The following is a 15,015-nucleotide window of genomic DNA, read 5'->3' as shown; positions in this document are numbered from 1 at the left end:
CCTGATAGTTTTCATTGGCTAAATGATTTTGGCTATATAATTTTTAGCCAAGGAAGATGCTGAAAGAGCCATTCAAGTGCACTTTTAAGATTTTATTTGATAAAGTGAAGAATCCACTCGAAGCAGGCAGGTGAGGGTGGGGCTGGGTGTGGAGGCGGACGATTAATTTGCTGTTCAGGACAGCTGCGAGCCGGTTTGCTAGGATGGGAGCAAGCCAGCCGCTCTGAGCTGTGGGAGGAGGAGGCGGTGAGCCTCGTCCAGCTCTGAAGCATTTAGCACAGGTCCCTTTCTGATCCCTCCGGGCTGAAGTATGTGTTGAGCCCAGCTGTGAGGTTCATTCCCCTAATCAGCTTTTAGCGGGAGCACAGCAAGAGTGCCACGGGGTCCAAAGCATCCTCGTTCACGTTGTCAAATGCAAGTCATGCAGCCTGGGGAAGCTGAAGCCGCCCCTTCCCACGGCTGCTCTTCTGCTCTCCGTTGCCACCTTCGAGTTGCCGCTCAGTGTTTTAAGCAACCGCAAAACAGCCTGTGGAACACGCACATTTTCATGTAGTCTGTGAATCAGGGGGCGCCGTGGCGTTGTGCCTGTCCCCAGAGCTGAGCCATCTTGAAGGTACAGGGGCTTCTGGCTGTGGCTCCTGCCCTGAGGCGTTCATAGCTCGGGGCCTTTCCAGGCCTCGGCTTTGTTCGTTTTGCTGCCCAGGCGAAGCTTGTTCAGTTCGTTTGCAAGCGCCTCCCTGCGTGTGTGGGTGGCGGTGCAGCTCTCTTCCATCCTGCTCTGGCCCCGTCCAGGTCCCTCATCGAGGCGACGCCTGCTTTCCTTCTGCCATGGGCTGGGCTGCTGTTTGTTTTAGGGTTTGTGCTCCGTGGTTTTCAGATAGAGGAGAGCAGCCTCCCCCTCCAGGTACCGGGGACTAGAGTGCCCAGCATTCCTGACCATTGGGTATGCTGGCTGCGGCTGATGGGCACTGAAGACAAAGACCCCTGGAGAGCCCCATATTAGGGAAGGCTGAAGTTGGAGACCTGCAGGTTTTTAACAAATGCACAAAGCCCTTTTTATTTTATTTTTTGCGAGGCAGAGGTGAGCGCCTACCCCTTGGGCTCCTTCCGTGCTCAGCTTCTGGAGAGGCTTGCTCTAAAGTTCTGCCATGTGGCCTCCTCCTCCGGATGCTCACTTTGAAGAGCCATTTTCTCCTGCCAGCAAATGAGGAACTGCTTAAAAATGTGGATTCTTCCGAACCTTTTGAATGATGGTAATGTACTGCAGGTTTCGTCTTATTTGGCTGAGGAACATCAGATTGTATTAGGGTTTTGTAGAGGATGCCAAGTGGCTCTCCTCAAACGGGAGGAATTAATTTCAGCCCGAGTCAGCCTGTCTGAGTCTCGGGGAAGGTGAACTGCTGCTTTGCTTGGACATCCCAGGCCTGCAAAAAGCCAACGGTTGAGTTGGCCAGGATGTCCGTGACGCGGCCGGCCGTGGGCTGCTCGGCAAGCCCTTGAAGCGCCAGGCGGACGCATTGCCCTGATGACCGCTGGTGTTTAGGCAAGACGTAGGCTTTAGCGTTCCGTCTCGGGGCATGGGCATCGCGGCGAAGGAGAGCTGTGGTCCGAGATTCCATTGGAGTTGAAAGGAGGACAACTTTCCCCCGAGACTGGAAATACTTCTCTGTTATGCCCAAGTCCTAGTTCGGTGGTGTATCTCTGGTAAACTCGTTGAGAACCCTGGAACAGAGCTTCATGCGGCCGCTCAAGATTATTTGAAAGCCAGGAGCGAGATGGAGGAAGCAGTGCTGAGGAATTTTTAAACAGGGCTGAGTTATGAGACTGGGCTTGCCATAGCTCAGGTCTGCATTATATATATGTGCGCAGAGAGTGCTTCCTTTGCCATTGAATTAACTGTAGCTCTTTTCCTACATTGTCGGAATTAGGGACCAGCCTCCAAGATCAGAGGATGTGGCTTCTCTTGGATTTTGGAACTTGTCTTTGTAGAAAGTAATGGTTGGAATGCTTTGTCCCATGCGGCTGTCTTTGTCTTTTGTAGAGGCTGCTTTGCCAGATGTTGGTGCTTCTCCCTGTTCCTTGGATGCATTGACTTAGGAACGAAGGAGTGGAAAAAACTGAAGGGATCTCTTGAGCTGAAGCAGCCGCTTCTGGGTCTGCGTTCTTGCATCTCTCTGTCGGCCATCACCAGCCGGGTGCCTTCCAGATGTGCTGCACTGTAACTCCCGCCCCGCCCCAATTTTCAGCCATCATGGCCAGTGAAAAGATTTGCACGGTCACCCCCTTTATGTAAGCTGCAGCCTCCCTAATTCGCATCCTCCCTCCCTGATTTCATTCGGCAAAGAAAAGGGGAGTGAATCGGCTGGCTCACGGGAAAGCGCGCTGGGACCTTTGCTTTTCTTTTCCTGATGGGGCCTGCTCTTTCGCTTACCTGCAAAGATTGCATGCATTGGGTTCTACTCCCTCATGAGGGCCTCTTACCCCCTTCAGCATCTGTCCACCTGTTGTTGATTTTTCCCCCTGTTTTACTTTCAGATATTGCAGCTTACGCTTTTGTTTCCACATCAGTAGCAACTGTGCTGTTTACGCTCCCCGGGGAATTGGTTTTCCCAGCAAGGCCAGAGTCTGAAATGCAAACATCAGTTGGGCTTGTGTCCAGGTTTCTGTTGGAACACCAGCCAGGGAGAGCAGAGATGGACTGATACACTTGCCGTGGTCAAAAGCGGTCTGTGGTGGCCCACGTTCTGAGGGAATGTGGACACCCAGTTTACGGCATTTCAGGTCGATTATGTGGAATACTCATGACCTGGAACACAGTGGAGGCCCCTGGCAGAGCTGTGCGTCGTGAAGTGAGTGTCTTTGGGGTTATGGAAATTTCTCACACTCGGGGCTTGCGTCTTCCTCCAATCGAGGAACCCTTTTTTTGTGGGCAGAAGACTTTGAGAGTGGCGGTGCGGGGCTCTCCCTCGTGCGAACGCACGGGCAATGGAGGCAAATTGCATTAGGACTGGTCTTCGTTTTGATCAAGCCCCCTTGCTTTGCTTAATGTGGAGCCATTTGGCTGACCGCATGCGTGTGCGACTGGCGCCGGTGAGCGAAGCACGCAGACTCGCCTGTGTGGTCTTGGCGCGCACACCTGGAGTCCAGTGAGCATAGACCTGTTGGGCAACGTTGGTTCTTTGTGTCGGTTTGCCAGTGCGCAGAACAGCAACACCTGTTCTCCTGGAACGCACCTGTGAGTCTCCCTGGACCAAACCCTCGGAGTGTGTCCATCAGAGCAGGTCGTGCCGGCACTGGATAATCCATGTCGGAAGAGAGGAACAGCAGCTTTGCCTCCGGGTTGGCTCTTTGGCACTCAAGTCCGATAGTCTGAAGCCGGCACGGGTTCGTGCCAGAGGATTCTGTGGCGGAGGCGTTTCAGCCCAGCCGAGTTTGCTCCAGTGCAGTGCCCAGAAATGCCTGTTGGGCAAGAATCCCAGGGGCACGAAGGCGTCCCTGGGCCACACACACTCCCCACCTCTCCGGGCCATCCTTCGAGTGCTCCTGCAGCAGTTTTGCACAGACATTTCCCAGGCCTGCCTTGCTCTCCGCGTGGGACAGCGCGAGGGCTCTCCCGTGGTCTGCCACTCCGTGATTGCCGGCGTGTGTGGCAGAGCCCCCTGCTCCGCGGTTACCTGGAAAAGCCCGTGTTGCGCTCCCTCTCAGCCGCTCCCATCCTGTTAAACACCCCCTGTTCGCGTTAAAGGCTTGCGGTTTCTCCTGGGCAGGCCACACGGCTGCCTCCATGGGTGAGTCCTGCACTGCCAAACGCACGCGCCCTTTTCCTGTGCGCGACGTGTACGGTGGGGGGCATGCTTGGTGTGCTCTCGGTGGGGTGCCTCCCAGATGGCAAGACGGCCCAGGATGGCGCCCGGAGGTCCGATCCTCCAGTGTGGGGGTGGCAGGACGGCTCGGGGCAGAGGAGCGAGGCTCTGGCTCTGCAGCGGGAGTTGGATTGCGCGCCCTGTGGCGCTGGCTTGGTCGTCACGGGTGCCAGTGGCCGCACTGGCTGCCGTTAAGCATTTAGGGTGCGGCTGCGCCTTCTCTGTGCTTCTGTGGGAGGATCGATGCCGGCTCCCGCCGACAGCCCCTTCCTACTTCATTTTTTGTATGCCAGGTTAAACCCCTGTATGCTGAGCAGAATCTGGGCCCGCCTGACGCGCAGGCGTAGGGGTGGTTCCCGCCATGGGCTCCTGCCCGTTCTGGATGTGGCGGACAGTGTTCTGTGGTTTGCCACACAATGAACTGAAGGTGTGGCATTTCTGCACTGCTCTGAATCTTGCTGCCCCACCTTCTTTTGTTTTAGTTTCCACGGAATTGTGGCTTGTGGACACTTACGCCAGGATAGATGTGTTGATCTCCAGGGTGCTGCAAAGACTCTCTCTTGCTTTCCTTGCTGCCACAGTCCAATCTGGCTTCCCTCTGGAAATACACACAGTCACAGGATTCAGACACGTAGGGCACAAAACCCAGACTTACACTGTGCTGAAGTTTTACTTCATTTCCAGTTTTTGGGAGCTGTGAGATTTCTAGCTGCCTAAATCTCCGGAAACCGTGTGGCCTTCTCCTCATCCAGCCAGTGCCCCTTGCAACTCAGCCTGTTTCAGCTGGGACCGAATTAGAGTTGCATTCCCAAACACAACCTGCTCCGCTTTGAGCGTGGGCTCCAACTAAGGCAGCCCTGCCGTCTCATGATGAGAGAAATTGGGATGGGAGGTAACCTGCCTCAGGCCGCTCCTGCAGATGCGTTTTGCTGGCCGCGGATGTTCCAGGAGCAGACAATAGTAGGGTCCCACGGAAGCGCGTTGCTGCCCTCTGCTGGTAGATGTCAGGCCTCCCCCCCCCCCCCCCGCACCGCACCCCGCTGCAGTAGGTCAGCTCCGGTTCAGAAACTATGATTGGCCGCTGATGACTCATCCCGATGGTTCACAGGCGCTCCTTACTGTCCTGGCTCTCCTTGGGAATACCATAAAGCTGGTAGAAGGCTGGCCTGTGTCTGCATGGCGGGTGGAGGTGAACCGCAGGCCAGCTGGGCACTTGGGAATGGAAGGAAATGCAGAGGGGGCGGGTGGGGATGGGGAGCGTCGAGGCTTCCTCTGGCCCCGGCTTGGGCGTCTGCTGCCCTCCCAGAACACAGAGGAGACTTTGCCGTCAAGCGTCCGCCTGCCTCCAGGCTTTGCCGCCCCGCGTCTTGGCCTGGCAAAGCAAACCTTGACATGGCTGCTCGGCCGTGTGGTCCCAAGTGGAAGGCGGCCCACCTGCCTCGCATGCCGGCCCGCCAGGGGTTGGGCGCCTCCCACCGGGCACGGATCGCCTGGCAGCAAGGCGGGGCGCGTGGCACGTGGCAGGGTCGGTTGAGCCATTGCAGGGTGTACAGACCCTGTGCCGGAGGGGGTCGGCTGGAGCAGCAGCAAGCCCGTGCAGGTTTATATGTGGTAGCGGAGAAATCCTCGTTCGCTCGCAGCGCACCGAGTAGGAGTCTTTCCCCGGTGTGGCCAGGCAAACTGAGAAGGGCTGCTTTCGGAGCACTTGCACTGGCTTTGTGTCGTGTCCCTCAGACGTTCTGCAGGGAACACAGGGCTGGATCGCTGGCGCTTAGCGCAGAGCAAAGTCTCCTGAGCAGCGCCCCCCCCCCCCGCCGAGCTGTTTGCTGCTGGATCGCTCCGGAGGACGTGGGGCCGTGCAGCAGGGCTGCCGGGCAGGGGGTGGCTCAGCCAGGCAGCACGGGGGCGGCCAGGCTGTCTTCGTTGCAGATCGCCCACGCCAGCCACATGTTCAGGCAGGGTTATCAGAGTGAGCGGGGAATGTGTCTGTTGTTGGGAAACCGACTGCATCTCCACAACCCGTGTGTTGCGTCCCTCTCCCCCAATCGTTGCAGGTTTGGCAGATCCCAGAAAACGGTCTCACGCTCTCCCTGACGGAGCCGGTGGTCGTCCTGGAAGGCCACTCCAAAAGGGTGGGCATCGTGGCCTGGCACCCGACTGCGCGCAACGTGCTTCTGAGTGCAGGTGAGTGCTCGGCCGCGGGGGGGCGGGCGCCGGTCGAGTGTCCCCTGCTTGGGTCCGTGCTCCTCGCAGACCTCGAGCTCCAGGCAGAGCACCCAGAAGCGGAAGCCTTCCCTCCGTCGCAACACGTCGCAAGTGGCATCATCACAATCGCAGAGCGCAAGCACTGTAAGAACCCGTCTGTTCATCTCGGGATGCGCTTGGACATTTCTGCTAGGGCAGATTGCTTTTTGGGGGGGGGCAGTTTGTAGGCTGGGGCGTCTGACGGGCTGCAACTCCCCTCGGCCTTAGCCGGCCTGGCCTGACTGGCGACGAAGACGGCTCCTTGGCGCTCTCCCGCCTCCGTTTGTCTCTGGGTGGCAAGGCTGGAGAGGTGCTGAAGCTCCGCCGGGGCAACGTGCGTGTCCAGAGGGAAGGGGCAGGCTGCCTCTTGATGTCCGAGGCAAAGCAGAGAGTGCCAGTGGCTGGATATTTGCTGCACGCATGCCGGGCTGTTGACGGCTTCCTCTCCTTCAGGGTGCGACAACGCCATCATCATCTGGAACGTGGGGACGGGGCAGCCCCTCATCAACCTGAACGACATGCACCAAGACATGATCTACAACGTGAGCTGGAACTGGTGCGGCAGCCTCGTCTGCACGGCCTCGAAGGACAAGAAGGTCCGCGTGATCGACCCCAGAAAGCAGGCGCTCGTTGCTGTGAGTGCACACTGCACCGCAAGATCCGTGGGCTGTCCTGGCGGTTGGCGTCTCTTGAAAGCCTTTGCCAGGAAGGTTCCACTCCTCCTTTTTCTCTCCTGAAGAGCCGCATTTTTTGCCTGCCAGAAAGTGGTGGCCTGGCACTGGCTTTCCAACGTTTTGTTTTAGATTTAGAGCCCTCGTTCTTTCCGCCACAGGAAGCTCAGCTGCATGACATCACGCTTAGTCCAGTGTTTCCCTACTGCCCATTCCCATCGGCCCCGGGCAGTTCTCGTTACGGCTTGTCCGCTGTAGCCGAGCGTGCGGCTTGCGTGTAAGAGACGAGCGGTCGAGCTACAGGCCACTGGCTCAGTCTGCACGTGCGGCTGAGGCTTAGGCGCAACGTTTTGCAGCTTAGAAAATGGCCTCGTGGCTTGTTCTGCAGGTCCCACGGGGGAAGCGCCTAGTCTGTTTCCCAGCCGCTGGCGTGTGATAACGTATTTCCAACTCCCTTTGTTCCCCGCCAGGAGAAGGAGAAAGCACATGAAGGAGCGCGGCCCATGAGGGCCATCTTCCTCTCCGACGGGAATGTCTTCACCACTGGTTTCAGCCGCATGAGCGAAAGGCAGCTTGCACTCTGGAATCCTGTAAGTGCTCGGGCGTGTGCAGAGTGCCCTTGCCGTTGCGGAGGAGCTCCGTGCTGCAAGCCGGAGGCTGCAAAATACCCCAGAAAAATGTCTGTGTGTGCTTCAGTCCTGTTTAGTTCCCATGTTTCTCGAGAGGCTTCCTTAGGAAATGAACTCTTGTTATTTTGCATTTGCTTTGTTCTTTACTAAGTAGCCCCTGAGCACCTCAGGTTAAGGGAGGTGAGGGTCATTTCGGAAGAGGAGCTGCTGCTTGCAGGGTGTTTGCCGAGTCTCAGCTTTTGACTGCGTGAATTCCTTTTGAAGCTGCCTTCAGTAAGCTTGGGTCGAGAGAAAAACCTTCCTCCAGCAGAGAAGGCTTTAGAGCGGTGGAGCCTCCTCTCCTTGAAATACGAGGCGCGCTTTTTCCTTTGCAGAAAAATATGGACGAGCCCATTGCCCTCCACGAAATGGACACCAGCAACGGTGTTTTGCTGCCCTTCTACGACCCCGACACCAACATCATATACTTGTGCGGAAAGGTAAGCGGCCGCTGCCGCGTTGCTGGTTCAGGTGGTTTTATGCCAGGGTGGAAATGCCGCCCACAGAGCTTGCCGTGGCCACTGGGTCCTCTTCCTTGCTTCCAGGGAATTGGCAGACGTGCCCCTTCTGCCCCGGAAAACTGAGAAAACTGAGGTTCAAATCATGTCATGAGTACTGAGGAGGAATAGAAGCATTACTTCATTTCTTGAGCGTGTTTCAGAACATTGTTTGCAGAATTCTCAGGATAGTTATACAAAATTGGGTGCATACAATTATGGGCAAACACAGAAATAGCTTGCTCTTCTATTGGAAAAAAAACTCAAGTAGCTAGCCGTTAAAGCCAACACTTAGCCGTCTAGGACGATGAAATGGGAGCCGTCAGAGATCAAAGAGGAGCATGGATCGGCCAGGCTGCGGGGGGCGGTGCAAGAGCGCGGGGCGCCTGCCCCCCTCCAAGGTTGCCTCCCTCCACCTCCTTGTTGCCCGCAGGGGGACAGCAGCATCCGCTACTTCGAGATCACGGATGAGTCGCCGTACGTGCACTACCTCAACACCTTCAGCAGCAAGGAGCCGCAGAGAGGGATGGGCTTCATGCCCAAGCGGGGCCTGGACGTCAACAAGTGTGAGATCGCCAGGTAACGGGGAGGTGGCGGGGCCGTCGCTGGCGGCTCGCCGAGGATTCGGCGCTGGGCGCGTGGCGCGGCCGGCACGTGCCCGGGTGCCGCAGCCCTTTCCTCCGCCTCGTCCTGAGCTGGGGGTGGGCAGCCTGGGGCTCTCCGGATGCTGCGGGACTGAGCCCCCGGCATCCCTCCGCGGGGCGGGGGGGGCGTGCGGAGCAGCTGCCGGCCAGCAGCCTGTGGAGCTGCATTAGGCACAGTGGTGTGCCAGGGCTTTCGGAGCTCTCCTGGGCTGGAGGGGCCCGTGGCTGAGCGGTGACGAAAGGCCTGCAGGACGAGGGGGCGGCACAGGCAGACGGGCTGGCCAGTGAGGCCGGGCTCTTGCCTTTCCCCCGCGTGTGGCTGCGTCCAGCGACGCCTCTTCCTTGTGGGTGGGCCACTTGGCTGCAGGGCTAATGCGGCAGAGGCCCTGCTCTCCATGCTGCACCTCAGGGAGGAAAGCCCCCGCCCCGCCCTGCCACCGCCGCCGCCTTCTCTGACGGGCATTTTGCTTTCCGTGGCTCCCCAAGCCCTTTTGCAATGAGCAGCTGCGAGGCCTGCCCTGGGAGGGCTGTGGGGGGAGTCGAAGCGCGTCTCAGTTTGCAGCTAAGTGCCCTAAACCCTTCCTGGTTTCCATTTCCTTTGCAGATTCTTCAAACTGCATGAGCGGAAGTGCGAGCCCATCATCATGACTGTCCCGCGGAAGGTGAGCGTGCGGGCGTGCCGTTGCGTGCGGTGCAGGGAATTCTGCTGCAGGGCACGCTTGCCATGTGGGTGTCGCTTCCTTCTCGCCCCCTGCAGTCTGACCTTTTCCAAGACGACCTGTACCCAGACACAGCTGGACCCGAAGCCGCTCTGGAAGCCGAGGAGTGGTTCGAGGGGAAGAACGCCGACCCCATTCTCATCTCCTTGAAGCACGGCTACATTCCGGGCAAAAACAGGGACCTCAAGGTGGTCAGGAAGAACATATTGGACAACAAGCCAGCAGCGAGCAAGAAGGGCGATCTCATTAGTGCTCCAAAGAAGGCAGCGGACACCGCAAACTCTGTGAGTACAACTGCGCCCGCTGCGCTTCGGGTCCAGGCCTGCGAGAGGCTTGTCCTCCCGCTGCGCCGGGGGCTGGATGTGGGCGCCTGCAGCAGCTCCTCGCATGGGGATCAGGCGTGCCGTCTGTGTCTGCCGACCGGCCCCACAAACAGCCCACCTTGGAGTAACGGGATCCTTCCCAGGTGACGCAGGGGCCACGGCGGCGACTGCAATGGCTTGGCAGCGCAGCCCTCACCTGTTCCGCGCCTGGGGCCGCGTGGGTGGCGGTTGCGCGGGGCTCATTCCACAGGGTCGCCACCAAAAGTGACCCGGTGATGGCGGACGAGTCTGAGCCTTGCCTGCGCTTGCTGGAGGCTCCTGTGTGCTGCAGGCCGGTGCCGCCTCTGCAGGGCTTTGGGACGGGGAAGGCAGGAGCAGGCGGGGCCGGGGCCGCGCTAGCCCGAACCCACCGCCTGGCCCCGGGGTGTGGCACCTGCTCCCGCCCCTTCCTGAGATAGGCGGCCTCCCCTGCCCCCCAGCACCCTGCCCTGGACTGACTTCCCCACGGATCTCTGTGCTCATGGCTTCCCCTTCCCCTTTCTTTCAGCAACACGAAGCCAAATTGGATGAGATTTTGAAAGAGCTCAAGTCTCTAAAAGACACAGTCGCCCATCAAGACGAGCGCATTTCCAAGCTAGAACAGCAGGTGGCGAAGATGGCCGTCTGAGAGCCGGGTGGGCGTGGGGGGGGGAGGAAGGAAGGAAGCAGGACTGAGCTGTGAGCCGCCCAGGCACTGCCGCTGAGGAGGACATCGCCGCCTTCCTCGCCCGCCCAGCGCGTGGCCGCCTCGGGCCTCGCTGTGCGGCTGGAGCCGCCTCCTCCTCAGTTCACGAGTGCCAGCAGACACCGCAGATGATCGAAGCCAAGCCTTTTTAATGAGAAACCTTCCTGGTGTTTTAGTGACTGTGTGGCCATTCCAAAGTGCTGCTGTTACAACCGGTTTGCGTTCATTTATTAATTGATTTCAAGGCCAATCATTCCACCTCTCCACTGAGGAGCCAAGAACTTCCTGGTGTTTTGGACCAAAATTACATGGTTTTTAAATACACCTTTTTTAAAGTTGCCAAAATCCAACCCCCCCTTTTTACCATTTTGCAGTATTTTGTGTTTTTAACCTAAAGGAGCATCACTCGCAGTGTCTTTGTGCCATGCAGAGAACAAAAGAGCTCTGCGTATGCCTTTTCGTCTCCGAACAGTTGGAGCAGAGACCCACTGCCATATCTGAAAGACCCGACCTGAAAAGGGTTCCAGCTCTCTGACTTCTTGCAGACCCGCCCCGAGCCCCTCAGCCCCATAGCTCCTGCCTCCACCCCAGCCCCACCCACTTCTGCCCTCCTAGGGATTGAGTGCTTTTCCCACAGCTGCATATTGAAATCTGTGTTGCCATTATTCCACCCGATGTTGTGCTTTGTTTTAATCTTAACAGTGTCAAAAACTGATTTCTGAGTCGACATTTTTCTGCAGACGCCGGTTCCACTAATCCTGGCATAAGGTTTTGCGGAGGTGGGTTTGGGGCGTGCCGTGCCGGCGGCAGTCACGACACTTCGCAAGCAGTCGAGAAGCTCTTTGAAATGCTGTCCTGCTGCCCTCGCGACCGGCCCAGCCCAGCCCCGTCCGCTGTGCTCAGGGCTGGGCTTGCACCAGGCCCACGGGGCTCCTCAGAGCGGCCACTGAGGATCTCCTTGGGGCTTTCAGAGACTCTCCTCTGCGGCTTTAGAAATGCCCAGTACGAGCGACAGGAGCAGCGCTTGACTGCAGTGGTGGAGGGGAGAAGCCCTCCTTGTGTCTCAAGGGGCCCCGTGGCCTGGAGACGGTTCAGGGGAAGTTGGTCTGTGAGCGGCTCGGGAGAGCGTGCCTGGACGCCGGGGAGCATCCCGGGCGGGATCTCCTGCCTCCCTGAGTCGCCAGCCCACTCCCCAGCCATCTCCAGCGAAGTGCTACTCGCAGCCTAGAAAGCACGTCCTGAAAAGCCGCCCGCTGCTCCCCGACTCCGGCCGCCGGTCCCGCCACGGAGGGGGCTCCCCCTTGCAGCTCCCCCGGTGCCAGTGCTGGGGGCAGGGGAGAGGTGGAGTGCTTGGCTGTGCGTGCCGCCGCCAGGCACGGGCTCGCCCGCGGGGCTGCAGAGAGTGTGGCAGAGATCGGCGCCCCGGCCAGAGATGCCCCCCGTCCCCAGCTGCCTTGCCTGGATCTCGCCACCTGCCCGCTTGCTCCGTGATCTCCACTGCAGTCACAGCCTGCCTCTGGCAGACAGAACTCTTGAACACGTCCCCCTGCTTCCAGGCCCGAATTGCTGGAGCCCCCCAGCCCCCCGCACCATGAATCTTTTTAGCGCTTGCACGAAACCAGTCTCCGGCCTCACCAGCCCTTCGCTGTGCCCATCCTGCTGCGGAAGCTGGCTTTTATGTCCAAGCCCGCTCCCCAGCGACTTTCTCCTGCGAGAGAGCCTGGAAGGGGTCCTCCGCCACGGGCGGGGTGGGGGGATCTCGCGTCCCTCCACGTTTTTTCCTGCTCTGTTCTGTCATGTCCCGCAACGGGCAGACGGGACCCAGGACCCAAAGCTCAGCGGCTCCTGCTGCACTTCACCTCTGCGCATGCCGCGTGTGAAGCCGTGCCATTCAGTGGGGAGAGCAGCTGTGGGGGGGCTCACGCACCATCCCTGCCCAGTCCCTGCGGCCGGATCCAGACTGGGAAGGACAGGAGGCGGGAGATCAGTGCCGAGCGCAGTGAGGCCAAAAGCGCCTCGCACGCTTCCAGAAAGGCCTTGTTTGTGGGCAAACACACAAGGCTGTTTCTTAAGGAGATGTTATGCCGCTCTGATAATGGATCTCTGTCCTCAGGCATCCCAGGTCTTCTGTAAGGGCGTTCGGTGAAATGGCTCTTCGCTAAGTTACCTGTTCTGGTTCCATTTTAAAGTTTCGCCCTGGTTTGGCCTCTGGATCTAGCCGGGCCGTCCCCCCACCCTGGGGTCCCACATGCCTTCCAAGGGATGTGAGGAAAACCTTGTGTCTGGAACCGTGATGGACAAGCCGGGAAGGCTCTTGGTGAGGAGAGGTCCAAATAGTGCGAACGCACCCATGCTCGCACATGCGAACGTGGGCGGCGGCCGCACCACTTCACCTGGGAATGCCAGGGAAAGCGCCTGGGTCGTTCTCTTTAGTAGTTTGGCTTCTCGGGGGGGCTGTGCTTGAACTGCATGCGCAGAGCTGCTCAGCAAGGCGTCTTGTGCTCTAGGGAGGATAGTGCCCGCCAGTGTGGGAAGCTGTGCATGTAGACAGTTTCGTGAAGTGTTGGTAGACGCGGACAGGAAAAGTGCGTCCACCTGTGACAGGATGAGGGCGCCTGCAAGTGGTAAGTGGAATCGCAGCAGGGTGGCGGCGGACCGCTTTGTCTGAGAGGGGAGTGTGAGGCTCCGGGACCCCGAAGGTGGGGCTGGAGCGTGCCAGAGGGTCAGCGAGGGTGTGGACTTGTCAGATGAAACAGGGAGTGTGGTCCTGGTCTCCCTGGGGGTGACCTTGCCAGTCTGCCTGTGTCGCTCTCGGGGGCCGTTTTGCATCCAGTCGGCAGGGGCCGGGTGGGGGGGAGAGGCATGGCTCTTCCAAGGCGCCAGGTTCCGATTAGGCCCCGGCTTCCCTCCCCTCCCCTTCCCCGCGTGGCAGTGGCACTGGCTTTTCCTTGGCATGCGTGCTTGTTTTTTGGAGCGGAGGAGCAAGGGAAAGATCTCCTCTCAGTTGTAGCTGGTGTTCTGTTCAAAAAAACTGGGGAAGCCCAAGTGGGCCGTGCAGGAGTCGGTGCCCGCAGCGTCTGGCTAGCAGTGACGTTCTCTCCATGGCATCCAGCAAAACGTGTTTGAGAGGTGCGATCTTTGGGAGCACCACAGTGTTCTGTCCAAAATTTTGCTTCCAACTTCAGAGATTAAACAAAAACGGAGTACCAAAAAGCCCTCCAAACCCTCCTCGTCTTTGTGGTGGTCTCTTATTTCCTGATGGAAGCGCCTGGGCAGAGCCCGTGGGAAGGAGGAGGGCGTTCTGCACCCGTCTCTTGGAAGGAGAAGGGAGGGTGCAGGGCCACGCGTCTTTTGTCCCCACCGCTGCATCTGGAGAACGGGGGGGGGGGGGTGAGGGGCTGGAGCGCCAGAGCCCCACGGGTCACCCCAAGTGCGCAGCATCCCCTCTCGGGGGCAATGCCCCTCCGTGCAGGCAGGAGGGCACAGCTCCCGCCAGAGGCTCCCCATGGGCAGCTGGGCCCCTTTGCTCTACGGCAGGCATCCCGTAAGATCTCCCCGCTGCCCAGGGAGGGTCTGCTCTGGGTCTCATGCCTGTCGATCTGATTCGGGGAACGAGGTGCATGGAGCCCTGCGGCCTCGGGAGGACCGCGCTCATTCCCAGCCCTCAGCTCATCCAGGTGGGATCGAGGGCAAGCAGCGGGTCCCAGCTGCTGTGGGAAAGGATGGGGCGATGGGGGGTGTTTGGGCTCTTGTCCCCCGTGGGGTCTCGCCCAGGGTTGGTGGCCAACGTGGGCGCGGTGCCTCGCTGCTTGGGACGGGCAAGCGGTGCCCTGGGGCTGGGGAGGGGGTGCTGCTCATCGGAAAGGGCCGTGGGGCGGGCAGGCAGGCAGGCAGGCAGCCACGGGGTCAAGCAGGGCTTCTCTGGACTGGGGCACCCAGTCCCAGAGTGCAGGCAGGCATTGTCTCTGCAGCATCACCGTCCGGATAGCAGCCTCGCGCTTCGGGAAGGTGGACCCGCAGGGGTGGCGTTGGGCTGTCGCCGCCGCAGCCCTCCTCTCAGCAGCAGGGGCCCCCGTGCCAAGCGAGCCGCTGGGGGCCTGGGTGGTGGAGGAGGCTGGGCTGCATCGAGGAGTGGCTGTGAGGAGAACCCCACGCTGTGTCAGCACACGTGGCAGCGGACACTCTGCTCCGTATGCGAGCTGCAAACATCGGGGCTGCAGCTGAAGCTGCTTGCTTTTGCTTGTGAGGACGGCGCGAGCTCGGTGTGATCCGGAGGAGATGCCAGGCTTGCCTCTTCCGGGTCGGCCTCGCACATGTGGGAGTGCCTCTGGGCAGGGCGAGGGTCCCAGGGAGAGACCCGCAGGGGAGTCTCTGCCCAAGCCACGAGCCCCCGTGGCCCTTGGTGCCTCCTTGGGGCAGGGGCTGCGTCTGCTCTGCCGCCCTCCCCTGTGGGGCCGCGGTGGGGCACATGGCCGACGGCCAGCCCAGCTGGTCGTCGCTGGGACACGGGGCGAGGGGGCCGAGCACCCAGCCGGCCACCGCGGCCTCTTGTGCCCTCAGCCACCCAGCGCTCGCTTGGCTCGATGGAGCAACTTCCCCACTTCTTGATTTCCCACATTCACGTGAATGACCACACAGCGATTCCTGGCCGGGGGCGGGGGG

At 59.7% G+C, this 15,015-nt stretch overlaps 1 protein-coding gene across 2 annotated transcripts in view; it reads left to right on the top strand.

The window, feature by feature from the left end:
• CORO1C (coronin 1C) overlaps positions 1-13,581 on the top strand; it is a 51,442-nt gene extending 37,861 nt beyond the window's left edge. For both annotated transcript variants that reach the window (XM_044440479.1, XM_044440480.1), the window contains exons 4-11: positions 5,918-6,047; positions 6,561-6,742; positions 7,249-7,368; positions 7,782-7,886; positions 8,377-8,522; positions 9,192-9,249; positions 9,345-9,590; positions 10,177-13,581. In XM_044440479.1, coding sequence (XP_044296414.1) covers positions 5,918-6,047; positions 6,561-6,742; positions 7,249-7,368; positions 7,782-7,886; positions 8,377-8,522; positions 9,192-9,249; positions 9,345-9,590; positions 10,177-10,296 — 1,107 coding nt within the window. In that variant the 3' untranslated portion in view covers positions 10,297-13,581. The remainder of the gene's footprint in view (positions 1-5,917; positions 6,048-6,560; positions 6,743-7,248; positions 7,369-7,781; positions 7,887-8,376; positions 8,523-9,191; positions 9,250-9,344; positions 9,591-10,176) is intronic.
• Positions 13,582-15,015: the final 1,434 nt, after the last annotated feature.

Source organism: Varanus komodoensis, unplaced genomic scaffold (assembly GCF_004798865.1).
Source record: "Varanus komodoensis strain SLA01 unplaced genomic scaffold, ASM479886v1 scaffold38, whole genome shotgun sequence".
In the NCBI taxonomy this organism is placed as follows: domain Eukaryota; kingdom Metazoa; phylum Chordata; class Lepidosauria; order Squamata; family Varanidae; genus Varanus; species Varanus komodoensis.
The sequence above is the reverse complement of the archived record's forward strand: the minus strand, read 5'-3'. Positions and strand labels throughout refer to the sequence as shown.